General features: G+C 43.2%; 1 protein-coding gene across 7 annotated transcripts in view; it reads right to left on the bottom strand.

The window, feature by feature from the left end:
- Positions 1-542: 542 nt before the first annotated feature.
- NRF1 (nuclear respiratory factor 1) overlaps positions 543-27,846 on the bottom strand; it is a 121,401-nt gene continuing 94,097 nt past the window's right edge. For all 7 annotated transcript variants that reach the window (XM_077264413.1, XM_077264415.1, XM_077264417.1 and 4 more), the window contains one exon: positions 543-5,605. In XM_077264413.1, coding sequence (XP_077120528.1) covers positions 5,442-5,605 — 164 coding nt within the window. In that variant the 3' untranslated portion in view covers positions 543-5,441. The remainder of the gene's footprint in view (positions 5,606-27,846) is intronic.

The raw sequence follows: 27,846 nt of genomic DNA, 5'->3' as shown, positions 1-27,846 counted from the left end.
AGAGCCACAACAATTTCCAAGTGTACATCTGTGGGTTGATCCGAAGAGGGCTGCACACAGGAGAGGCCCTCGCAATTTGACAGACAGAGCGCTACTGCAAGGAAGAGTGGGCAAAGACTGCCAGTTGTGGGAAAACACTGTCCATTAATATAAGACTCAAAGTGACAGGGGTCCTTACTGCAGGGTATCGGAAGTGGCCCTCACCCGCTGCTTACTTTTTACACATAGAATTCCTATAAACAAAATTCGGACAAGGCAATGCGGTTTTTCACACAGAATTTATATAATGTGGACATTATAACTGAAGAAATTGCCTATTAAATGTGCATACCTTACACGGTCATAATAGAATACTGGGTCTGAACATTTTACTTTTGGTTTTGGATCCGATCATTAGGAAAAACTTGCTCATTAAGCATACATCAGATCTGATTAAACAAATGTTACTGTATTAATATCGATACAAGTTCTCAACCCATGAACAATGAAATATTGTACGAGATGATGCGAGGGTCAACACTGGCTATTAAAAAAAACACAAACATGTTAAACTATTTATTTTCTCAGCCCACACAGAGCATGAAACGCAAATCATTGTCAATGTACAGTGCTCTTTCATTGCCATTCTCAAGAAAGATTACTTTCTCAGTAAACAAAAACATAAGTTATTTTCAATCAAACACCGATAAAAATAAAATATGTTGTACAGACTGTAGACCTAAGTAGAAAGGTTTCCCTGGACAACATATGTTTTATGGAGCAAAGACAGACACATGCTATACAGGTAATAATATACACAAAAGCCCAGGGGCGCTGAAATATCCTTCTACCCTTGGGAGTAGCTGTAGCAACTTCTGGAGTTAGGAGTTACTATGAGCATAGAACAATGGAAGTCAAGAAAGGAAATGGGGATGAAGAAACGCCAAACCATGTTCTCACAGAAGAAAGATGACAGACGGTTCTTAACAAAAAAAAAAAAAAAGGTAAGGCTCCACATTGCTCAACTTTGAATATGTAGTACAATAAAGTAAAATCTAGCATCAGTGATAAGTACTCGACAATGCATTACTCTATGTTATACTGTATTAACATGTATTTGTTTCTGGAAAGAGGTTGTTACTACATAGAAACCATTATCAAGGTGCATTAGTCTGGCATGATTTGGTAATTTGCATAATAGTGTCCTCATGCAAGAATGAAAAATGCATTACCAGTCATACCCAAATTCTTAACTCATTAACAAAAACTCAATAAAAATAGTATGAATTTATATATTAAACGGCTTTGATCCAAGTATGGAAGTTTTCTTCTTTCTGATCACCAGGGGCCATCTGCTGGGACCCCCACCCGGCCTTAGGCTCATGGAGGTTCCAGCAGTCAGAAAATGATCCCTTATCCCATGGTTGAGAACTTCCATACTTGGTATAAAAACTTTAAACCGATTTAAAAAAAAAAAAAATAAGACTCAACAGCAACTTTGGCCTGCTTGTTGTTGGTTTCCTTAGAGTACCAGGTTTTACTTAATGTACTAGATATTTTCTTTGAGCAGTTAGACTTTAACTACAAGTCAATGATAATCATAAAGTCATTTCACTTTCAGGTTTCTTTTACCCATCATCCTAATAAAATTACCACTCTCTGGGGTATAATATTTCAGGATTATACCTCTACTTCAATATATTCACAAATTACTTACAATATAAAAACAAACATATAAAGGTTTAATTCACAGAGCTTTGCAGATGTTTCAGTGTTGGGCAATTAAATTAATATATATCAACCTATTTAATTGTATATGAAGCCTTTTTGTAGCAGATTTTGGATTGCAACTGGAAAAACTTGAAAACGTGAACTTTAACCCAAAATACAATGATTGCCATTAATACCAATATGTATGTTTAAATTAATTATTTAATACTTAAAATAAACAGCCTAAAGAGCTAAAAACCATGCACTGGACATGGTAAATCAAGTAACCTTCAATGTAACAATCATGACAAAGTATTGAGTTGCGTCAATGTTTCGAAACTGATGGACTCTGAGCTCCATGAAGTGTGCAGCATGGGTGGATAGAGCCAACGTTGGCCAAGCACAAATTCCAAGCTGAAATAATGAGAGGATTTGGATACCAAGCCTATCATTGGGCTTGCAAGGGGTAACAACTTCACAGATAATGGGGACGGTGTAAGATGTATGATATAGACGCAAAGCCTTATATAACTAGAAGAAAAATACTACAGTGGCCAGGAAACGCATCCACATTAAAGGAATAGAAAAAAATGGCGTAATAATGTCACCTTTACAACTACAAACCCAGAGTAAATGTCAGTGCACTGATTAGGTCTGCTGAAGCCCCAAAGAAAGCGTTTGCCGCACAAGTTAGCTTCACTGTTCTCAGCCAATCAGCATCATGGTGAACTTGAGTAGGGTTTCGGTACCGACAAGTAGTGGCCGACACTCTTTACCTACAAAGCCAGGCTGACGTGCAGAGTATACAGACTTAGTGCAGCAGCTGTGTGTATTGCAGACATGTGCACGTAAAGTCAGCAGCTTTTTACAGTTCTTGTCACGTAGGTGAAAATTTTCACAAAACTTCTCATGTGCAGAAATTGGTCAGCGGCAGAAAAATCAGCAGAATGTCAATTTCTGATGTAAATTATCACATGGAATTTTACCCTTTCAATAAAGCAGGGTGAAATACACATCTACATTTTGTCTGCTATTTAACTGGTACAGAACAAATGGGGATGCTACTCACAGTAATCAGAATTATGGGTATGTAGGCCATAGTAGGCTGAATAAACGATATCTGCGATCAGATATCTTACTCCAGAGATATCCATGTTTGTCTTATGTATAAATGACCTCTTCCAGGCTATGAGGAGGACACTGCCTGGAAGATAACTGCCTCCAGAGATTATTTTATATAGAAGGGGGTATTACCAGTGTGATGTGTAATGGCCACTTTCTGCTCTCCTGATCTCACTGCAGAGCTGTGTGTGGTTATAAGGCCGGGGTAACACTTACCGTATGGAAAATCAGTCCAAGTCTCCCTGCTGAGAGTTGCACAAGTGTTCTCCGAATGGCCCTCCGTGTGTAATGCGTTTGCAATGCGATGATGCGATTTTCTCGTACCTATGGATCCGTGTGACACCTGTATGATACACGTATTGGCTTTACATTTCTCACTACTTTTCCTCTGAATTTTATGGCTCAATGGGCTGAAATTAGGAAAATGTGTGCATATTTCTCGCACGCTAGACTAATGGTTTGTGTGGTGTCCGGTGTTTTCTCGCACCCATAGACTTGCATTCCCGAGACTCGGCCGATATACGCGTAAAGTCGCAGCATGCTGCGATTGCACTCACATGCCGAATACGCCCAAGAAAAAACGGTGATGTGAGCTGCCCCATAGATTAACAGTGGTCTGAGTGCAATGCGAGGTTTTCTCACATAGCACTCATCCATATCATACGCTAGTGTGACCTCAGCCTAACTGACACATCTGCAGGTTCCTCTCAGCTCCAGCTTCCATCTCACAGGCAGACAGTTATAATATAGCAGAATTCAAAACTGCAATGTGTTTTAAAGAAGACAAAGTTCAGTTCTCCTGTTTTGTGTCAGTTTCATGTCTCATACTGGTAACTCAGCCTTTTATTTGTGTAATCTCTGGAGGCAGATTGTCATACAGATCAATGTCCAGCCCACAGCCTGGAACAGCTCATTTAGGCTACGTTTACATTTGCGTTGTGCGCCGCAGCGTCGGCGCCGCAGCGCACAACGCAAACAAAAACGCGGCAAAACGCACGCTAAAACGCTGCGTTTTGCGCCGCATGCGTCGTTTTTGCCCGCAAGTTGGACGCAAAAAAAATGCAACTTGAAGCGTTTCTTGCGTCCAACGCTTGCGGCCATGCGGCGCAAAACGCAGCACAACGCATGTCCATGCGCCCCCATGTTAAGTATAGGGGCGCATGACGCATGCGGCGCCGCTGCGGCGCCCGACGCTGCGGCCCTGACCGCAAATGTGAACGTAGCCTTACATATAAGAAAAATATATATTTCTCTGGAATAAGACATCAGACCGCAGATATCGAGATATTTTATTCAGCTTCCTAGGACCTACATACTCATGTACACGGCTTAGGAGGGTTGATCCTACTGCCAGATTCCCTTTAAGATCTCCTTTTTCAGGGGCTCTTTGGAGAACAAAAGTAGCACGCCAATCATCAGATATTCCAAATTCATGAAGAGGCATGTACCTTTACATGAATCAGGAGAATCTGACTCGCTCTCTCATCAAGTCTTGATGAGCCTGGCACTAAGACTTTTGTTCATGGCTGGTTATCTTTTCAGCTAACAAAGGAAATTCCACTTCTGTATGAATGAAAAATCATTATGAAAAAATTAAAATTGTGAAATCCTGTAGTTAATGTATCATAAATGTTGTATGTCAATTCATTTATATCAAATAAACAGAAGAACAGAAACAAAGAGCAGCAGTAATGGAACAGCAAAAACAATCACAATACGCGGTTCAGAGAGCTTACATGGGGATACATTGTAATGGTGAGCAGAGTTATCACATAAGGTGGTACGATCCTTATTAGTTTCCCCACAAACAGGTTTTTCTCAGAGCGTACATGTACATCTGAAGGTCATCTAAAGCTTTTATGACTGAAGATTTAGTAGAGATCCCAACAGATGTAAGCACAGGACAACTTTGGCAAGTTCCATGACCGTCTTCCAAAAAACGCATTACGTTTGATACGCTTTGTGAAAGTTCAGGATTTGTTAAGGTTGCAGTGTGGTAGGATCTAATATAGATGAAGCACACACATTTTATCCCCGAATTAGGCAAACCAGGACCAGGCCACCATTCTTTAAATACAAGCACCAGCAGCAACTGGAGAACAGCGTGATTCCTTTTTGCACAGACATCTTCATGGAGCCATAGATGAAGTGGAGAAATGCTTGAGGTGGACAACTTACACAAATGTCAAAAATCATTAACTTTAGTCCAACAAGGGGCACATTAAAAGCAATAAAGTCTTTCATTGAAAAATAGTTCATCATACCAGCAGGTAATTATGATGGTATGAAAAAGTCAGTTAAGACCAAAGCAACCAGTCATCAAGGTGGTCGTCCACAGTGCCTGCATGCCCTAATGTAACCAGGTGGTAAAGTACATATGATACATACCTTGATGTTTATTTAATTGAAATACATTAAATGAGAAAAAAATAAAAACTGTTTCATACAAAAAGTCAAACACTTTTCTGAGGACGAGAAGAAAAAAAAATGGAGCACTGAAGACCAATTTTAACAGCACAGGGGTCCAAGCAATGGCAGGGTCTGCAGAAGTCTGTAAAACACTCTGTTCACACCAATGGGAACGTGAGTGAGGCAGGAAATTACACCAAAACTCTTCTTTGGAAAGAACGTCACTGTTCTAAAGTAACCACCTCTACTGCCTGCCCATCCACCGTGACTGTAGAATCAGATATCCTCGCAGTGACTGGGGCCATGGCAACTTGCACTGGTCCATTACCCTGCGTGAGGCTCGTGACCACCGTCTGGTACATACTGACCGGTATCTGTACTAGGCCTGGAAAGCAAAAAAAAAAAAAAAATATATATATATATATTACAAATCACTTGAAACATTAATTCAATGACAGTCATTATCTATGCTTAAAGAATAACCGCTGTTTTAATTTTTATTTGACAAATCAATAACATGAAAATACGCAACATTGTTAGATATCCTTGAGATATTAGCTTTTCTCCTTTTCTTTAAGAGATGACAAAATGAAGTTCCTTAGAAGCATACATACAGTTCATGTGACACTACTGTAGCACTGAAAAGGGGCTATACATTTTCCATGTATAGTCACCCTACCTGGTGCTCTCTGGGGGTCTCACACTGCCTCCTCCGCTGAGACTGAGGGTTACTTTAAACAGACTGTCAGCATAGAATGACTGCTCAAACCAAGTACAGGCACTCCGTGTATCATGGAGTGGCCAATCTTTTAAATGCACCTTCCCACCAGCTTGTTTTTCCTCTATAGCTGCTTTTCTTTGGATCTATGAAGCCAGAGCGGTCAATCAAATAAGGGGGTAGAGTTAGAGAGAAAGCAAGCAGGTGGGAAGGGTATATAAATGACTTCCCCGCCCTGGAGCATCAAGCGCCTGTACTTGGTTTGAACAGTCATTCTGTACTGACAATTGCTTTAAGACGTTAGGAAAAGTAATGGTACATTTTGTTCCATGCACACAGAATCTAGCTAGTGATGAAGCCAAGATGATTTATTGATGAAGCTGAAATCTGAGAATTATCAGCTATCTATTGAATTGAGAACCATTTGCTGAAAATATCTTAGATCTAGTAGACTGTGAGCCCTCGCAGGCAGGGTCCCCTCTCCTCCTGTACCAGTTGGTTACTTGTATTGTTCATGATTATTGTACTTTTATTATGTATACCCCTCCTCACATGTAAAGCGCCATGGAATAAATGGCGCTATAATAATAATAAATTATAATAACTCATGTGAATGCCTTTTTCTAAAAAACAAACAAACAAAAAAAACAACAACTAAATTGCCACCAGTCTTCATGATGTAACAGATGACAAGTGTTCTTTACACACTAAGCCAGCTAACTGAATTGCCAAACTAGCTTATAGCCCATTCACAAAGTGTTTAACCCCACTGTATAGGATACGGCCTATACGGATAATTATACCCCATCCACCCTAATCGGATTTGGACTGTGTTACCTGTGATACACACATACACACAACGCATAAAATCACTTTTCGTCAGTCAACTGAATAAATGCAAACATAATAGCAAAACCTAAAAAAACAAAAATGAAAAACTGTTGCAGGAATAGTAATGTTTCACATGTTTAATGTTACACTGAGATTTTCAAACTGCTGTTCTGGCAATCAAGGTTATAGTACTGGTACCAATGAACCTAAAAAACTACTTAATGAACAACAACAACAACTTCTGCCATTCTGGCAGTATAAGGAAATGAAAAAATATATTAAGGTTAGAAAAAAGTCACATCACCAAAGAAAAGATAACATTTTAAGTAAACCATCTTTAACATCTTAATGACCAATATTAAAAACGGAGTGGCCATTTTTTGGGGGCTGCATTTCAGCAGCCATAATTTACTTTTCATTGACATGGCTGTACGTGTTATTGTAGAGAGAAATTGTGTTATTTTTGGCATGGTCTCGCAGCACAATTTATTTTTCTCAAGAAAATTTGTCAGTAGGAACAACCCTCCTAAGCAGTCTACACTGTGTGCAGATTTATTGGGCAAGTTGGTTTTTGTATCACATGATACTTTTTATACATGTTGTCCTACTCCAAGCTGTTCAGGCTTGAGAGCCAACTACCAATTAAGTAAATCAGGTGATGTGCATCTCTGTAATGAGGAGGGGTGTGGTCTAATGACATCAACACCCTATATAAGGTGAGCTTAATTATTAGGCAACTTCATTTCCTTTGGCAAAATGGGTCAGAAAAGAGATTTGACGGGTTCTGAAAAGTCCAAAATTGTGAGATGTCTTGCAGAGGGATGCAGCAGTCTTAAAATTGCCAAACTTTTGAAGCGTGATCACCGAACAATCAAGCGTTTCATGGCAAAAAGCCAACAGGGTCGCAAGAAGCGAGTTAGGCAAAAAAGGCGCAAAACAACTGCCCATGAATTGATAAAAATCAAGTGTGAAGGTGCCAAGATGCCATTTGCCACCAGTTTTGCCATATTTCAGAGCTGCAACGTTACTGGATTAACAAAAAAGCACAAGGTGTGCGATACTCAGGGACATGGCCAAGGTAAGGTGGATTAACAAAAAGCACAAGGTGTGCGATACTCAGGGACATGGCCAAGGTAAGGAAGGCTGAAAAACGACCACCTTTGACCAAGAAACATAAGATAAAACGTCAAGACTGCGCCAAGAAATATCTTAAGACTGACTTTTCAAAGGTTTTATGGACTGATGAAATGAGAGTGACTCTTGATGGGACAGATGGATCAGTAAAGGGCAGAGAGCTCCACTCCGACTCAGATGCCAGCAAGGTGGAGGTGGGGTACTGGTATGGGCTGGTATCATCAAAGATGAACTTGTGGGACCTTTTCGGGTTGAAGATGGAGTGAAGCTCAACTCCCAGACCTACTGCCAGTTTCTGGAAGACAACTTCTTCAAGCAGTGGAACAGGAAGAAGTCGGTATCGTTCAAGAAAAACATGATTTTCATGCAGGACAATGCTCCATCACATGCCTCCAACTACTCCACAGCGTAGCTCGCCAGTAAAGGTCTCAAAGAAAAAAAAATAATGACATAACCCCTTGTTCACCTGATCTGAACCCCATAGAGAACCTGTGGTCCCTCATAAAATGTGAGACCTACAGGGAGGGAAAACAGCACACCTCTCGGAACAGTGTCTGGGAGGCTGTGGTGGCTGCTGCACGCAATGTTGATCGTAAACAGATCAAGCAACTGACAGAATCTATGGTTCAAAGGCTGTTAGTGTCATCATAAAGAAAGGTGGCTATATTGGTCACTAATTTTTTGGGGTTTTGTTTTTGCATGTTAGAAATGTTTATTTCTAAATTTTGTGCAGTTGTATTGGTTTACCTGGTGAAAATAAACAAGTGAGATGGGAATATATTTGGTTTTTATTAAGTTGCCTAATAATTCTGCACAGTAATAGTTACCTGCACAAACAAATATCCTCCTAAGATAGCCAAATCTAAAACAACAAAAAAAAAACACTCCAACTATTAAGCTTTGATATTTATGAGTCTTTTGGGTTGATTGAGAACATAGTTGTTGATCAATAATAAAAATAATCCTCTAAAATACAACTTGCCTAATAATTCTGCACGCAGTGTATATGGGCACACAGGTCATAGAAAGTTGAATAAAATCATACCTTTATATTTGCGATCTAATCTGCCTCCAGAGCTTATTTTAAATTAAGATGGGCATTACCAGTGTGAGACTTGTAGATCAGGAGTGATGACTATCAGTCATTACATGTTTCACGCTGGTAATGCCCCTTTCATTTAAAAGAGGGGTTGGGCTTACCAATATATTCCCTTTTTAAAAAAAAGTGGCAAACACTTTTGTATATTAAACAGTCTATGTGTCACAGTAACGTTAGATAATATGTCCCTGAGAGACAATAAAATACCCATAGGAGTCCCACTTAGAGCAGCAAACAGTCTATCTTCTTCTTCTATACACTACCCAGAGCTCATTGAGGCCAATGTACTACTCAGTCCGGACAACTCGATTGAAGAGATGCTGTTTGTTAGGAAGTGTATTCAAGGGCAAACAAGTTACCAAGATCTCCATCTCTGACAGCAGAAATTAAGCTTTCCACAACCATCTCAGGCTGCACTATTAATAAGAATGATGAAAAATACATTTTAGGTGAAGAATACATGGAGACCCTTTGCAGTGAAGTCTACGACAGCAGTCCAGGGGAATTCAGCATACAATCTCTCCATCTTGGGGACTGCAGTCAACACTAGTCTTTTCAAATTAATCAGTGGAAAAATCTATATAAATGTTGTCATCAATCGTATGTATGGTATTCTAAGACACCAACTTGTACCTATAAGTAGGGGGAAGACTAAACTGCTTTCAGCATCTTGTAAGGAAGTTTGCACACTCTACATTCCTGCAGTGCAGTGACGGTAGCCCACCGGTGATGGCACAAGCATTGCCTGGTATTAAAGCTCAGCAGGCAGACAGTGGAGTGATTAAGCCCTTGACAAGTATTAATCAGGTTTGTGATTGTCCCGACACTGCATCTGGTCAGGCGTGGGGCTTTGATTAGGCTAATCTAGTCTGCACATGTTCATAATCCAAAGTGGGGGATTAAGACCCTTTCAGTTTTATTAAAAGACACTCACGTCTTTCCAACTCAGATAACCAACTCCCCAAGTCACCAATACCTCAAATTGCTGGAGCAATCTATAATACACGTATACATTTACTCATATGGTAGGAAATACCGCCCACCACAGATATCTGATAATAGAGATAACTGGCATGTTAGCGGATACTTCGTCTACTCACATGTCACCACCCTGCAGTGTGCAGAACCTAGCTGTGGTCAGGAGATTTTGTATTGCTTTTATTTTATTTTCTAAAATGTTGTTCGACACGGTTAAATGAATCCGATCCAATATTTGAGGGTGAGGCTACAGAATTAAGGGTTAAATTAGATATCAGAATATAATGGGAGAATCAATTCTTTGTGGCGTTGCATTCTGATTCCAGTGTGGCTTTGTATTGTAAATCACGTGGCAAGGCTCTTTAAAGGGTCCATATTGATTTATTAAATCGCTACTTCCAATAGATGGCCCTAGAAACCATGCTTTTCCTCTATGAAGAAGATATTTACATATTTATTTTACCTGGGAGCATTGCATGTCTCCCTATGCCTGCTTGTTATCACAAGGAGAAACGTTTGCTGACAACTGGCAAAACTCTTACTGGACAAAAAACTGCCCCTTTATCCTTAAGCTTTACAGGATTCATTCATCACCCAACCACAGGATAAGCAATACATTTATGATTGCTGGGAGTTTGACCATTAAGACCCCCAGCAATAAGAATAGGGGATCCAAAAATCCAGTGCGAGTGGAGTGGTAGTGCACGTGTGTGACCATGGCTTTATTCACTTCTATGTTAATTGAAGGAACAGCCATCTCAGAACATTGCATAGTAGTGAACGGAGCAGTGGTTGAGAAGCATACATTACACCATTCACTTCAGAATGGGTTGGGGTTCCAGCAATCATAAATGTATTCAATATTCTGTAGAGTATCGATCTACACTAATGCATTTCTATAGGTGCTATTAGAATGATGTCCAGCTTTTATTGTGCATCAAATTATACCATTTGCTTCAAGGAATTGTCCAGTACTTTACTACTTGTCGGCTATCCTTAGAATAGGACATCAACACCAGATCAGCATCACTGCCAATCAGCTGTTCCCGATGCCAGCAATGGCCAGATACGATCCGTTGGGTAGCTGCCAAGCACAACTTCGTCAACTGCATAGTGGCCATGGCTGGGTACTGCATCGGTCCTTATTTGAATGAATTAGAATGGATCTGCTGTACCCCACTAGGGCCACTATGCAGTTGACGGAGCTGTGCTGTTCTGCTCTGCAACTAAGCACTTCGTCCAATGTTGGCATGGGAGAGAGCTGATCGGTAGGGATGCTGGGCTTTACACCCCACAAATCAGAGAGTCATGACCTATCCTCGGGATAGGCCATCAATATTAAAGTACCGGACAACACAATTAACTGAATATGGTCACAACACAATCAATGAGGAAGAAATGTGTGCAATAGTTATACAATTTATTATAATAAATGCTTATAGAGTGAAACCTGTAGGACGACCATCCAAAATTGCTTTAATAAATAATCTTTACGAGGGGTGGTCCTCTGAAAAAATATTAGCTAGGATGCATAGTAAATGCTAGGATTGAATCGTCATCTGGCCTAGATAAAAGGGTGGACGTTTGGAGAGGTTTCACTGCATGTAATCAAGCAATTACTAGCTGAGTGATCTAGAAAGTATAATTATTTTACTTCAGTCATCAAAGTGGGTGTACTGTACAGCAATATTATAAAAGATGCTCACTAGATTCCAATTGGTGACTGTGCGGGGGAGAGGGTGTGGTGATGCCTTTACTGAATAATTGGTAGGTATAGGATAACATAGTGATACTAGCTGATACAGTCCAGCAGGGTGCCCAAGACCGAAAAAGCCACTATACTATTTGGGCAGAGAGGTTGGAAAGGAAACGGAAAAAGGTACTTTTGCGTCCAATGTGCTATAACATACAGGATATATATACACATACACAGTACATGAGAGGGCTGAGGAGCGCCTGCCGGAGACAGGTCTGCAGTGCGGAACAATGGGCTTGATTCATCCTGCTATGCTCCCGCACAGCTGTTTACTGGCTCCGGATTACTGCAGTCACATGAGCTGCTTTACAGCATAGCAAGCTGTCAGGGGCTGGGAAGGTCATGAGGAGGAGAGGGGAATCAGGACAGCTCCCATCCCTCTGCACTGCGGTATGCTGGGAGGAGGAAGAGAGCTGTCAGGACCTTCTACACACCCATCAAAGAATAAGACTGTAATCACTTACAGGCCAGCCTCTCCTACACTGAACTTGCAATAATAAATTTATACCAATATTCTATGTGACATCTAGAATACTATTTTTTTCTATTGTGTTTAGGTCTTGAATTTTCTTCCCAAATTTAACAACTCACCTACCAAATACATGAATATTATATATATATCTATCTATCTATCTATCTATCTATCTATATATATATATATATATCTATATCTATCTATCTATCTATCTATCTATCTATCTATCTATCTATATATATATATCTCAATATATATATCAAACAAACATCGTTGACTTCATTTAGATTTCTGAGCTTTAGGGTATGTTTTTACAGTCAGTAAACACCGCGGATTGGACGCTGCGCCACTGCGTTCTGCATATTGCAGAATGAGCAAAGCAAAAATTGGAACAGGACACTCAGTTTACACAGAACATTATGTTCAGTGATGAGGCAAACTTTTTTGGGTGGGCCATTTATATGGATACACCTAAATAACATGGGAATGGTGACAGTTTTCTTGCATAGGGTGTCTTGCATTGAAATCTGCTGCAATGACCCATGTACTGCGTTCACCAGACATCACAATACCTATCCCCTCCTCATGTGTTAACCTCCACGACATGTCAATGGCTGTAAACAAAGAGAAACTTGTAAATAACTCATGAAAGAAAGTTACATTAAAACCAAGCACACCGCACACCATTGTTTTTCTTGTGAAATTCTCAATAAGTTTGATGTGTCACATGACCCTCTTCCCATTGGAAAAAAAAGTTGGATCCAAAATGGCCGACTTCAAAATGGCCGCAATGGTAACCACCCATCTTGAAACGTTTTCCTCCTCCCATGTACTAATGTGCCACAAACAGGAAGTTGATATCACCAACCATTCCCATTTTATTTAGGTGTATCCACATACATGGCCCACCATGTAGAAGGGAAAGTTTTCAGAAAAATCTGTGAATAAAGCACCTGAGATCAGAGGGCAAATTACTTCTAATATGTGGACATGTGTTAGGCATGATTGTTAAACCACACAAAGCAAGATATTGGGTCAATACCAGTCTCAGGTCACATGACTTATCATAAAGCTAGGAAAGCTGAAATGTCAACTCCTTCATTATAATTATGTAATGGGAACTGTGCAGTTATTATCTGTGATTGCAGTTCCAGTTCGTTTCCTTTTCCTACCCTGTGGAGAACTTAAGGGGTACAGTCCACCGATATAACAGGTACATGAATCACAGATATCGGAATGAGGCTTTAGAGTCAAATTAAAAGTATGGGTCCTCTCTTTCATTTTTCAAAGTTGGGAAGTTCAACAATCAGGTGAGGGTGTAGTTACGGTACATAAAAAGATTTAAAAAAACAAACAAAAAACAATTGGGAGTGATTAATTGATGTCTTGCAACACATTGGTCCTGGATTTTAATCTGATCAGAGGCACCATTTGTATGGAGATTTTAGGTTCCCTTCATGTATACATACTTTTTTGTTGTTTTATTTCTGCCACAAGAGACATTAGTCTGTGATGATCATATTATTAGAGAAATGGTTTAACTGCTTCAGTACTAGGCAATTATTATTATTATTTATTTGCACTCCTTTTCCCCAACTTTTCTGTCAAAAGAAATAACTTTTGCATGATGAGATGTATTTTTGAACGACACCATTCATTTTACCACATAATGTACTAAAGAAAGGAGAAAAAAATCCAAGTCTTGTGAAAGGGTGAAAAACATGCAATTTTGACTTTTTTTTTTCTGTTGGTGGAGGGGGTGGTGGGTTGTCTTTTATGGGTTCACTATGCAATAAAAATAACCTAGAAAACAGATTCATCACATTAGTATGATTGCGGCAATACCAAACTTCCATATATAGATTTGTTGTTACATTCAAATGGTTAAAAAAAATTAAAAAAAAAAATCTGAAATTTGGTTTGTGTCACCTTTTTCCAAAACCTGTAATGTTTTGACTTTCCCATCAATGGAAATGGATACCATTTTGGTGTTCTGGTAGATTAGCTCACTCAGACGTACACAGATGTAGACACGGGAACATTGTCTCTAAGATCTTCACTGGTTTATTATATATGTGGCATAAACCATGGTGAAGTAAAAAATAAACAAGGCCTTCTGGGCAAAAAAAAAAAAAGATAAAACAAAGTGGTAGCAGGGATCCGCCAGCTCAGGGTTAGCAAAACACACAGTTCAGGTTAGCACAAACGTCTCTGCAGTTAGCCTCTCCAGACAGACTGAACACTGAATGCGTCAGGAGGCTGACTAAAACACAAACGACCCCCTGGGGTGGAGATATGGTGAACAACCTCCTAACCACTCTATGGTTGTCCACGAAAACCCAGCCCTTCAAATGGCTCTCAATACAGTGGCGCTGGAGCAAACTTCTGGGTTTGAAATCACTGAAGCTAATAGCCTCAGTGAAACTTATCTCCCCTCCAACACTTTGCCAGTAACTTTGTCACATATTCCCCCCTCCTGCTTCCCGTCTAAAGCTGGGGGTTTTGGCACCTAAATTCACTAAGAAGGGAAGTCTGGACAGAGAGTGTGCATTACCATACAGTTTCCCTGGCTTATGCTCCACATGGAAACTGAAGTCCTGGAGAGCCAGAAACCACCCAGTCACCTGGGCATTCTTCCCGTTTCTGCCCTCATCCATCTGAGGGGTGCATGGTCTGACACTAACCTGAACTTCCGGCCTAACCGGTAGTACCTCAGCGTGTCAATTGCCCATTTGATGGCCAAGCACTCTATTTCCCTGATGGAGTAGTTTTTCTCACAGGCAGAGTTTTCTGCTTAAATATAGGATGTTCCTCCCAGTTTACTTCCTGGAACAACATGGCCCCCAACCCGAGCTCCGAGGCGTTTGTCTGGACCACAAATTCCCTACTGACGTCAGGTGGGATCAAGACTGGCTGCTTACACAGGGCGAGCTTCAACTCCTGGAATGCCATCTCTGCTTCAGAGGACCATTTGGCCATCAACATCTTTGTGCCCCTAAGAAGATCAGTTAGGGGGAGGTCATCATTGTGAAATTTGGGATAAGATGCTGCTAGTATCCCACAATTGCCAGAAATGCGCGAACTTATTTCATGGAAACCGGCTGTGGACAATTCTGGATTGCCTCTACTTAATTTGCGGCCTGATTTCACCACTTCCAACTATATAGCCTTTTCTTTCCTCATGGTGCACTTCTTTGGGTTTATGGTAAACACTGCATTCCTCAGCACATTCAGTACCGCCTGGACCTTCTGTAGATGACTTCCCCCAATCTAAGCTGAAGATCACGATGTCGTCCAGAAAAGTGGCATACTTTTTGCGAGAGGCTAGGATCCAATCCATGGCCCTCTGAATGGTAGCTGGGGCTCTCTACAGACCGAACGGCATCCTGGTGTATTGAAAGCATCCATCAGGTGTAGAGAAGGCCATCTTCTCCTTGGCAATTAGAGACAGGAGAATTTGCCAGTACCCTTTTGTTAGGTCCAAGGCGGTGATATACCTGGCTGACCCTAGTCTCTCAATGAGCTCATCGGCACAGGGCATTGGATGTGTCAAACTTGGGACACCTCGTTCAGCTTCCTGTAGTCATTACAGAAACGCCACTCTTCATCCGCCTTCTGCACAAGGACAATGCGGCTTTGACTCCTTTATGATGTCCAAACTTTCTCTTCACATTCTTGAAGATCACCTTGCAGCAAGCTTTGGGAATCTTATTTAGCTTTTGGTTAACCATCACATGCAGTTCCATCAGGATTTCATGCTCCACAACCTGCGTACAACCTGGCAACTCTGAAAACAGGACCCGGTTCTGCTGAAGCAGTTCTTGGCACTGTTGCTTCAGGGTCGGTGACCGTGTCTCTGCCACTGTGACATCCTTGACCCTGGCTTCAGGATGGGCCCCTCGGCACGTCGCTTCCACCGGTTCCTTGTTTCTCAATGGTTTGAGCAAGTTAATGTGGTACACCTGGAATGGCCTTCATCCTGGTTGGTGGACCTTGTATTTCACGTCACTCAACTATGCTCTTGCCACTTGGCCAGGAACTTACTTTCCACCATGGGGATCAACACCAATACCCGGTATCCAGAGTTAAACCAACTCAGTCTTGCCGACCGATTGTAGACCACTGCCTGGGCCTCTTGTGCTTGAAGGAGGCTCTCTCTCACAATTGGCATCACCCTCGCGATCCTGTCCGGCATCTGGGGCACATTTTCGATGACGCTTCGGTAAGGTATTACCTCCGCTTACCAGGTCTCCTTTGCAATGTCCAGAAGTCCCTGAAAGTGCCAACCGTATAGCAGCTCGAACGTTGAAATCCCCGTAGTGGCCTGTGGGACTTTTTAATGAAGAACAGTAGGTACGGTAGGAGGTAATCCCAGTGTCGGCCATCCTTTTTGACTACCATCTTCAACATAGATTTTAAGGTCTTATTTAACCTCTCCACCAGGCCGTCCATCTGCAGATGGTACACCGACGTCCGGAGTTGGGTAATCTGGAGAGCCTTACACAACTCCCTCATCACTTTGGACTTAAAAGTAGTCCCTTGGCCCGTCAAGGAGAAAATATGGACTAGCTCTCCTGCTATACTCCTGGCAGAGGAGTTTCTCAGTGGTACAGTCTCTGGGTACAGTGTTGCATAGTCCATTACCACCAGGATGTATTGTTGACACCTGGTGGACTTAACTAAGGGCCAGACACGTTCCATGGCAATCCAGTCAAATGGGACTCCTATTATGGGCAATGGCACTAGAGGACTGCGGAAGTGGGATATGGGAGCAGTTAGCTGACAGGTAGGGCAGGATCAGAAGAAATTAATGTCCCAGCGACACCCAGCACAGTAGAACCTCTGAAGGACCCACTCCCGAGTTTTTGTCTACTCCAAGATGCCCACCCAAGACATGAGAATGGGCCAGATCTATTAGTCTAAGCCTATAGGGACCCGGCACCAACAACTGATCTACCCATTCCCCTCTTGGTTTAGTGACTTGATAAAGCAGCTCCTCATTTAGAGTAAAAGACAGAAACCTGATGTCTGCCCCGGCTCTTGAGCAACCCAATTTATCACAGTCACATTATCAAAAGCCCCTTTCAATGTAAAAATCTTGCATTTGGGCAGAGCCAAAATTCTCCCCAGAAACCCCTAAGTCAGGAGTCTCATCCTCATGGGTCAGTGTCGTCACCAAGGAAACACAGGGAGAACTCATCTACCTCCGACTGCAATGGGGATTCTTCATGGTTTGACCAGCTCCTGTCTGTTAGTGGGCACTCTTGTCTTTTCCCAAAAGTCCCAGAACAGGCTAAAGTCCCACCCGATTATCATTGTAGTCTTTGGCTACCCCGACCTCATGGGACTCCGTACACGGTTCGTTTTTATCGTAACGCTGGCAACGGGATAGTCCTTGGCGTCCCCGTGGATACAGCGCTTCCCTGGGATCAGCTGGTGTGGGAGTGTGGCCCTTACCAGGGTCAATAAATTGACTGAGTCCAAGAGTCCTGACACCAGTACTCCATTTATTTTCATGGGACATGCCTGCGGCCCCTCACCGAGGTTATAATCCACACTGCAGGCGGGATTAGTCATAGTATGAACATTGCCTCTCTAGACTGCAGTCTGTTCGCAGGACTTAAGACACTGGGCGGCTATTTGTCCAGGAATGTGACATCTCCAGTAGAGCAAGTCTTTACCTGTGGCCTTTGGAAACCCCTTGGGACCTTGGACTTCCCCCAGTGGTGGCTCTACTACCCCTCTTGATATTTGGGCTTCTTCTGGGTACCCCAGCATGAGGATGCAACACCACTTGGCTTCCTTAAGGACCCCTCGTCACCCTGGTACTTTTCTACTAGGCCAAACAGGTCATCTTAATTTCTGGGGTCACCCTGGGCAACCCAGTTCTGTGCCGGCCTTGAAAGGGAGTGGATAAACCTGTCCATTACCACCCGCCCTACCATCTGGGCTGGGGGACTCTGACTGCAACCACTTCAGTACCAGATGTAGCAAATTGAACATTTGGGAGCGAGGAGGTTTATCACCGCAATAATCCCAGTGGTTGGACCCTTTGAGCTCGGACAGACATAGTCACCCATGAGCATGCCAATACCTCAGTTTTTCGTTTTGGCATATTCCTGGACTGGACACCTAGTAAGGCCAAGATATATTAAATCTTCTGGGGCTCGCCAGTTAGACAGGGGGCCAGCACCTTCGCCCACTGCTACGGCGGCAGCTTTTTCCCGCTCTGTCACCCTTTTAAACACAGTTAAAAAGGCTTCCACATCATTGCTCGGGGTCATTTTTTGCATTGCCCATCTTACCGCTTTCCGTGGGGGAGGGGCTGCCAGCCTTACACAAACCCCCTCTGCCAGCAAGTCAATCTGCTGCTGTTGCAGCTGTTGTACAAGGTGGTTACTGGTCTCTTGCTGCGACAGCTGTTGCTGTTGTAACTGGTATTGTTGCACCAGATGTTTAATCAGGTCCTTTATTTTGCCGGACGTTGTTTGCTGGCTTGAGGACATGCAGTACCCCTCTCACCACAGTGTGCTGTCGCACACTTCTGGGTTTCAAATCACTGAAGCCAATAGCCTCAGTGAAACGTTTGCCTGTGTCTTTCAAAATGTACATATTGTTTTGCCAACTTTTATTGCACTTTTTTTTTTTTTTTTAAAGGGAGGTGGGGTGACAGAAAAAAGCAATTCTGGCTTTTTGATATTTTAACTAACAACATTTACAGATTGGGTTAATTAAATTTACATTTAGATAGATCACATTTTTATGGACATGGGGTGTAATTTAAATTTTTATTTCTTTTATTTTCCATTTTTTTCATATTTAAAACGAGACGATGGGAGCCAGCATATGCTCAAACTGTCTTTAATATAATTTAAATGCCACTGTTGGATCCTGACAGCGACGTTTAAATAGTTATTATTGTCAGTCAGAACTCAGCTTCAACCACATCTGATAGACTGATGCCGACTATGTAAAACAACTGGAATCAGCCGCATTTGGAGGGAGCTCAGCTCCCAAGTCCCCCACATGTGGTCACCTCAGCGTGGAAGTATAATTACGCCCATATGTGTGAAGAGGGTGATGATGAATGTTGTACAGTAGAGTAGGTTGGCACCATATAAGCAGCAGGAAAACAAATTAGCAAGTTCATGAACACTGATCACTAAAAACATGAGCAATTATCAAAAGGAACAATTAAGCAAAATTATTTTTCAAAGAGCCAGTTATAAATACATTCCTATAACTGTATAGCTGATGGTAACAAAGCAATCTTGTATACCCAATTCAAACATTATGTTTTGAGATATTGCAAAAAGAGCACCTTTCCTGTTATATTCAGGATGAGTAACATAATAAGCTTACAGGGCAGTGGGGACTGCAGATTAATCAGTACATTATACTTTGCAATGTGGAGTGGCAAAGACCGTATCTGCTGATATGGATTCCCCTTACTGGCATATTATCTGAACATCCCTACATCCACAATAAGTAATAATTGAGTATACTGAAAGATTGACACTTATGCAATTCTTTAGTACGGTATATTCTTGTAGGATTCCAAAATGTGAACCTGCACTCTTATTTGTTTAACAGGTCCCCCATACCCAATGTAAAGTGTTATCTACAAATTACCTGAAAAGATGTGAAAAATAGATGAAAAGACAAGGAGGGGGGATAAAACATAGGATATTAGGTGCCCACTGTATTTCAGTCCTTGTTTCTGTGTGATCAGTAGAATCACAGTATGCTGTGCGCTGATCTGCTTTGTGAACTATATTTAGTGTGGGTTGATGAGCAGAGCTGGACTAATCGTTAGCGGGGCTGATCTCATTCTTTGAGACTTAAAGCAATAATATAAAATATTCCAACAATTGGCTTTATCTGATCCGTGTTTTCCGGCAAAATGGGAATACATATCCAATTAAAAGAAAAAAAATATTTAATATAACAAGTTACAACCCAATCTTTTAACAGAAGAGGTTTATCTTCAGGGACACTGTGTGGCCAGACAACGTAATGCTACATGGCAGCTATTTAAATCAATGGCCATCCGTGTAATGCAAGGATAGGTTGGGTTAGCTGGAGCAGCTGTGATTTCTTGTTCATAGAGGAAGGTCGGGAGCACCCTCTATGATGTCCATATGCTCTAGCAGCAGGAAGTGCAGGAATACAGACACACAGCCATCATTTCTGTACTAATTATACCAGTAGTGTAACCTGAAGCTCAAGGACCCCAATACAAAATCTACAAAGGGGCCCACAACTACCTTGGGATTTAATAGTATCTGTCTTATTATATAGGCCAAAGGGACCCATTGGAACACTCTTGACTCCAGGGACCAGGTGTTACTGCAAGTCCTGCAACCATTTTAGTTACTCCTCTGGATCTATGCACCTAGAAACTGACAAGGCGAACTCCACAATAAAACTGAACACAGTCATCTAAAAAAAAAACATTTCATGAGAATCTGACAAATGCTACCACCTCCTATCCCCCCAATCATTTTCTAATTCCTCACCAAATAAAATTGATCTATCATGTATCTAAGTGGCACCCGCAAAAAAAGAGACCTCACATAACTACACTCAGCTGCCCGACTAATCTACCTGTCTTCCCGCTATTCCTCAGTCTCTCCTTTATGCCAAGCCCTTCACTGGCTACCTATATCGTCCAGAGCCTCCAGTTCAAAACCTTTACAATGACATACAAAGCCATCCACACTCTGTCTCCTCCATACATCTGTGAGATGGTCTCCCGGTACTTACCTACACTCAACCTTCGATCCTCACAAGATCTCCTTCTCTACTCCCCTCTTATCTCTTCTTCCCACAACCGCATCCAAGACTTCTCCCGTGCTTACCCCATACTCTGGAACTCTCTACCCCAACACATCAGACTCTCGCCTACCATAGAAACCTTCAAAAAGAACCTGAATAATCACCTCTTCCGACAAGCCTACAGCCCGCAGTGATCCTCAACCTACTGAACCACCACACAACCAGCTCTACCCTCTCCTAGTGTATCCTCACCCATCCCCTGCAGACTGTGAGCCCTCGCGGGCAGGGTCCTCCCTCCTTCTGTACCTGTTCATGCATTGTTATTGCTCATGTTTATTGCATTTGTCTATATTTGCCCCTTTCAAATGTAAAGCGCCATGGAATAATTGGCGCTATAAAAAAATGTATATTAATAATAATAAATAATAATAAGGAGGGCTTAATTAGAACATATTTTAGGTATTATTATGGAGGATACAGTTAGAGTATCGCCCAGTTAGTCTGCTCATTTCAACGGTTTTCACTTAAGGCTAATTGCACACGTTGCAGAATTGCCGCAGCAATTCCGCAACTCCTGCCGCGGGTATATCGCATGCGGAATTGGCATGCGTATTCCCGCTAAACACTAGCATTTTGCAAGCGTAATTAGCTTGCAGAGTTTAGCGTTTTTGTGACCAACATTTTACTATTGGTGCTGCCTATGCAGCATCAATAGTAAAAATCCTTCCGGCGTCCCGATCTCCTCAGCGGTGCACGCGGCGGCTTCCGTTCCCATGCATGCTGTGTGCGAAGGACCTGCGATGACGTCACAGTCACGTGACCGCGACGTCATCACAGGTCCTTCGCACACAGCATCCCGGGGAACTGAAGGCGCCGCGTGCACCGCTGAAAGGTGGGAGGACTCCGGGGGCCATCAGAAGGTAAGTATATCACTATTTTTTATTTAAAATTTTTTTTTTTTTTTTTTTTTAACAATTATATGGTACCCAGGGCCTAGAGGAGAGTCTCCTCTCCTCCACCCTGGGTACCATCCGCACATGATCCGCTTACTTCCCGCATGGTGGGCATAGCCCCATGCGGGAAGTAAGCGGATCAATGCATTCCCATCTGTGAGGAATCCCCGCGATTTTGCAAATTAATGGACATGCTGCGCTTTTTCCGGAATGCGTTTCCGCTCAGGAAAAAAACGCAGCATGTGCACAAAAATTGCGGATTGCATTCTATTAATAGTATGCTTAATGTGAGCGTATTTTTTCGCGGTTTTATCGCTTTTTATAGCAAAAAAATGCGAAAAATCCGGAACGTGTGCACACAGCCTTAAAGTCCCTTTCCATTTTTGTTTTTAATTTCAGCATTTGTTAGCCATCAGTAATATATGTACAGGACATGCCCCAAAATACTTATTGGTAGCAGTTTTGATATCTCTGGTGCTGTCTCCATCTGGTGACCGCAGCCCATTCTTGCCAGCTCACACTGCAGACCGTTACTTCCCCTCTTAATGGACGTCTAGGAGAGCTTTCTTCTGAGTCTCAGAGGGCTCACTCACACAAGCGTATACATCGAACGAGTGCTTTCCGATGTTTTATCAGATAGCACTCGGACTAATGTTGTTCTATGGGGCAGTGCAGTTCTGTGTTTTTTTCCTCATACCAATTCGGCATGGGGGGGGGGGGGAAATTAAAATTGCAGCATGCTGTGATTTGCAGCGCAAATCAGATGGCATGCACCCATTCAAGTCTACGTGTGCTTGGAAATCAGACAATTAAGGCTACTTTCACACTAGCGTTTTTTTTGCCTCCGTCGCAATGCGTCGTTGTGGAGAAAAAAACGCATCCTGCAAAAGTGCTTGCAGGATGCGTTTTTCTCCATTGACTTGCATTAGCGACGCACTGTGACGGATTGCCACACGTGTTGTGTCGTGTTGTGGCGGACCGTTGGCACAAAAAAACGCTACATGTAACTTTTTTTGTGCGACGTGTCCGCCATTTCCGACCGCGCATGCACCTCACAATGGGGCAGCGGATGCGTGGAAAAACAGCATCTGCTGCCCCCGTTGTGCGGCGCTTCCACAGCTAGCGTCGGTGCGCTGCAACGTCGCATAGCGACGTGCAGTGCACAACGCTAGTGTGAAAGTAGCCTAAGTGCAGTCCAATTCCCGCAGACTTACAGAACGGATACATTTTGTTCTCCATCTTCTTGTGAGTGCATGCTACAATTCTCTCATCCGAGAGAATCGGATCACACTAAGCTGACACTCTGATCAGAATTTGATTGGAGTGTCTTTAACATAATCGATAAAATTCTCTCACATGAGAGAATTTACGCTCATTGAGAGAGAAGTGACTTCTGGATCATAAAGCAAACACTGGAGTGAGCCGGCTGGTCACAACAATACTCACATACAGGACATGATCAGAGGAAAGCTGGAAATCGAGTACGGCAGCGACTGGTGATTATTTTAAAGCACTCACTGAACATACAGTAATGATATATAAAAGGATAGTGACAAAAAAAGCCAACATCTAAAAAAATAGGTCTCACAAAGTACTCTAATAAATGCCATCTGCTCAAGGAGCAGAACTTTAAAAACAATATCACAATTTTAGCAACTGATTTTGCTGACAAAGTTTGTAAGTGAATAAAAGGGTGATATTTTACTGGAAGGTTGCCTAAAATGAGAAAATAGGCCCAGTAGCTCTCTATTTCAGGGCCAAGGTGTGGAAGGCCTGGTGTGGATCATCAGGACATACCACCAGCCTATGGAGAAGAATGGAGAAATGACCCAGCAGTTTTTCATCAGCACATAGATCCTGTTTAACTACTCCCTTTCTGGGAATCAGATGCTTGAATTTAATCAGACTGGGTTAACGAACAGTAAAATACATTATATAGGTAGTAAATGACTCCCTTTTAAAATATTAGGAAACTCTGTTTTAGCCTCTGCAGGCTTACAGACAGGTCTACTGATCTGTGTATCTAAGGTAACGTATCCAGACATCCGTATGAATTTTTTTATTGCCTCAAGTAATATCTAATGTCCAATAGGCACAAGGCTTTTGCACCAGTTTCTACTACAAAATTAGTGAGCTACAATGAAAAGCACAACATTTAGCATTTTCTGACCCAGCTCATTAAGGGTATATGACCATGATCAGGGAGAGCAGTGTGTTGGATGCATTACAAGCACAGTGGATGGGATTTATAGAAATCCCATGCCCAATGTGCTTATATTTACTGCTGCGTAAACTCGCCCGAGTCGCAGCATTTAATTGTCTGCAGTGGGGACGCTAGTCTCCGCTGTGTGGTTTCGCCCATAGCCATTCATTAGATGCGGTAAAAATGCATGGTTCAGTGAAAACATGAGGATTTAACTGTGAGATTAGAACTAGTGATGAGCGAATATACTCGTTACTCGAGATTTCTCGAGCATGCTCGGGGGTCCTCAGAGTATTTTTAGTGCTCGGAGATTTAGCTTTTAGCGCCGCAGCTGATTAATTTACATCTGTTAGCCAGCATAAGTACATGTGGGGGTTGCCTGGTTGCTAGGGAATCCCCACATGTACTTATGCTGGCTAACAGATGTAAATCATTCAGCTGCGGCAAGAAAAACTAAAACTCCCGAGCACTAAAAAATACTCGGAGGATCCCCGAGCGTCCTCGGGAAATCTCGAGTAACGAGTATATTCGCTCATCTCATGCAGTCTGCTGCATTTCATCTTTTAACTTCCATCTTTTAAATTACATCTTTTTAATTATGAATTTGAATTAGACTGAATTGGACTGGAATTGACTGGAAGGTAACAGAACACCAAACCACTACAATGTTTCGGTTTCTTTTCTCATTCACCCCCATACTACTTTCCTTCTTACAATCTCCTGCAATCCCTCCACCTTGTAAGGAATTAGTAATTTCTTCCTCCATCCTCCCCAGCCATCTTACCTTATCCTCAGAACTGTTCCTCCATATACAATCCTTTTTCTCCAGACACACACGGCCACATCATGTCCTATCCTGCTCCTCTTCTAACGCTCTGTCTGCTACTCCTCACTGCCGGTGATGTATCCCCAAATCCAGGCCCACCTCAACACATCCCCACGCTCATTTCTAACCCCCTACCTCGATCCTCCGCACGTTTTCCCAACCATGACAACCTCATACCCATTCATCCAGCCCCCACTCACCTTGTCCCCTTACCTGGAACACTATGGAACGCACGCTCCGTCTGCAACAAACTGCCATTTATCCATGACCTCTTCATCACCAACAAACTCTCCTTCCTTGGCATCACGGAAACCTGGCTCACCCCCTCTGACTCAGCCTCTCCAGCTGCGCTTTCCTACGGCGGTCTCCAACTCTCTCACACCTCTCGCTCCACCAACAAGCGTGGTGGAGGAAGTGGCTTGCTCCTGTCCGACACCTGCTCCTTCACTCCAATCCCGCTACCACCCTCCGCTACTCTTCCCTCATTTGAGGTGCACTCCATCCGCATCTATTCCCCCTCCAACCTCCAGCTGGCTGTCATCTACCGCCCCCCAGAACTAGCCATCTCCACCTTTCTCGACCACTTCACCACATGGCTACTTCATTTCCTCTCTGTTGACATCCCCACTATCATCATGGGTGATTTCAACATACCGATTGACACTTCCACCTCAGCTGCCTCTAAACTTTTATCACGGACTGCCTCCTTTGGCCTCACTCAATGGTCCTCTGAGGCCACTCACAAAGATGGCCACACGCTGGACCTCGTCTTCACCCGCCTCTGCTCCCTTACTAATCTCACTAACTCACCCCTCCCCCTGTCTGACCACAACCTACTGACATTCTCTTCCCTCTCCTCTCCTAGTGTGCAACCCCCACTCCACGAACTCCCTTGCAGAAATCTCAAACATCTCAACTTACAATCACTCTCTGAGTCCCTTCTCCCTCTTACCGACATAGCCTCCCTTCATGACACAGATGCTGCTGCTGCTTTTTATAACGCCACAATAACAGCAACACTCAATTCGGCCACCCCGCTCACGCATAGCAAAACTCGTACAGTCAACAGGCAGCCCTGGCTGACCAGCCTGACTAAAGAACTGAGACGGGCTTCCAGGATCGCTGAGCGAAGATGGAAGCGATCCCGCTCTGCTGACCACTTCACCGCATACAAGCAGTAACTCGCCAGCTTCAAGTCTGCGCTCACTGCCGCAAAACAAACTTACTTCTCATCTCTCATATCCTCCCTGTCTCACAGCCCTAAACAGCTTTTCAACACTTTCAATTCTCTACTCCGTCCCCCTGCACCCCCTCCCTCCCCTCTCATTTCTGCTGAAGACTTTGCCTCTTTCTTTAAACAGAAGATCGATACGATCAGAGAAAGCTTTGGCCCACAGCGCCCACTGCCCCTCTTAGCTGCTCACCCCTGCTCCTCCAAAACCAGCTTCTCCACCATGACAGAAGATCAGCTCTCCACCCTCCTGTCAAGATCACACCTCACCACCTGCACGCTCGACCCGCTCCAATCCCACCTCATCCCTAACCTTTCCACTGTCTTCATCCCAACCCTAACGCACCTCTTCAACCTCTCACTCACAACAGGTGTCTTCCCCTCATCCTTCAAACATGCCAAGATCACACCCATCCTCAAAAAGCCCTCCCTCGACCCATCCTCTGTGTCTAGCTATCGCCCAATATCTCTTCTTCCTTATGCCTCCAAATTGCTGGAGCAACACATCCATCTTGAACTGTCCTCTCACCTCTCTTCCTGCTCCCTCTTTGATCGATTACAATCTGGCTTCCGTTCCCATCACTCAACTGAAACTGCCCTAACTAAAGTCACCAATGACCTACTAACTGCCAGGAACAAGCGACACTACTCTGTCCTCCTTCTCCTGGACCTGTCTTCTGCCTTTGACACTGTGGACCACTCCCTTCTGCTACAAATCCTCATCTCTTGGCATCACAGACTTGGCCCTTTCCTGGATCTCATCATATCTGACAGATCGGACATTCAGTGTCTCCCTCTGCCACACCACCTCCTCACCTCGCCCCTTGTCAGTCGGTGTTCCTCAAGGCTCTGTTCTAGGACCCCTACTCTTCTCCATCTATACCTTCGGTCTGGGACAGCTCATAGAATCCCACGGTATGCAGTACCATCTCTATGCTGATGACACGCAGATCTACCTATCCGGACCTGACCTCACCTCCTTACTTACCAAAATCCCGCACTGTCTGCTATTTCAGCCTTCTTTTCTGCTCGCTTTCTACAACTGAACATGGACAAAACAGAATTCATCATCTTTCCCCATCTCACTCTACCCCACCACCAGACCTATCCATCAATGTCAATGGCTGCTCACTTTCCCCAGTCCCACACGCCCGGTGCCTCGGGGTGATCCTCGACTCTGCCCTCTCTTTCAAGCCACATATCCAAGCCCTTGCCTCCTCCTGCCGCCTCAAACTCAAAAACATTTCCCGGATCCGCGCATTCCTTGACCTTGACACCACAAAAACATTAGTGCATGCCCTTATCATCTCCCGCCTCGACTACTGCAACCTCCTACTCTCTGGACTCCCCTCTAGCACTCTGGCACCACTCCAATCCATCCTACACTCTGCTGCTCGACTAATCTACCTGTCTCCCCGCTATTCCCCAGCCTCTCCCCTATGCCAAGCCCTTCACTGGCTTCCTATCGCCCAGAGACTCCAGTTCAAAACCCTCACAATGACCTACAAAGCCATCCACAACCTATCTCCTCCATACATCTGTGACATGATCTCCCGGTACCTACCAACACGCAACCTCCGATCCTCTCAAGACCTCCTTCTCTACTCCCCTCTTATCTCTTCTTCCCACAACCGCATCCAAGAC

This window comes from Ranitomeya variabilis, chromosome 5 (genome assembly GCF_051348905.1).
Source record: "Ranitomeya variabilis isolate aRanVar5 chromosome 5, aRanVar5.hap1, whole genome shotgun sequence".
NCBI classification, from domain to species: domain Eukaryota; kingdom Metazoa; phylum Chordata; class Amphibia; order Anura; family Dendrobatidae; genus Ranitomeya; species Ranitomeya variabilis.
This window is presented reverse-complemented; position numbering and strand designations above follow the sequence as displayed.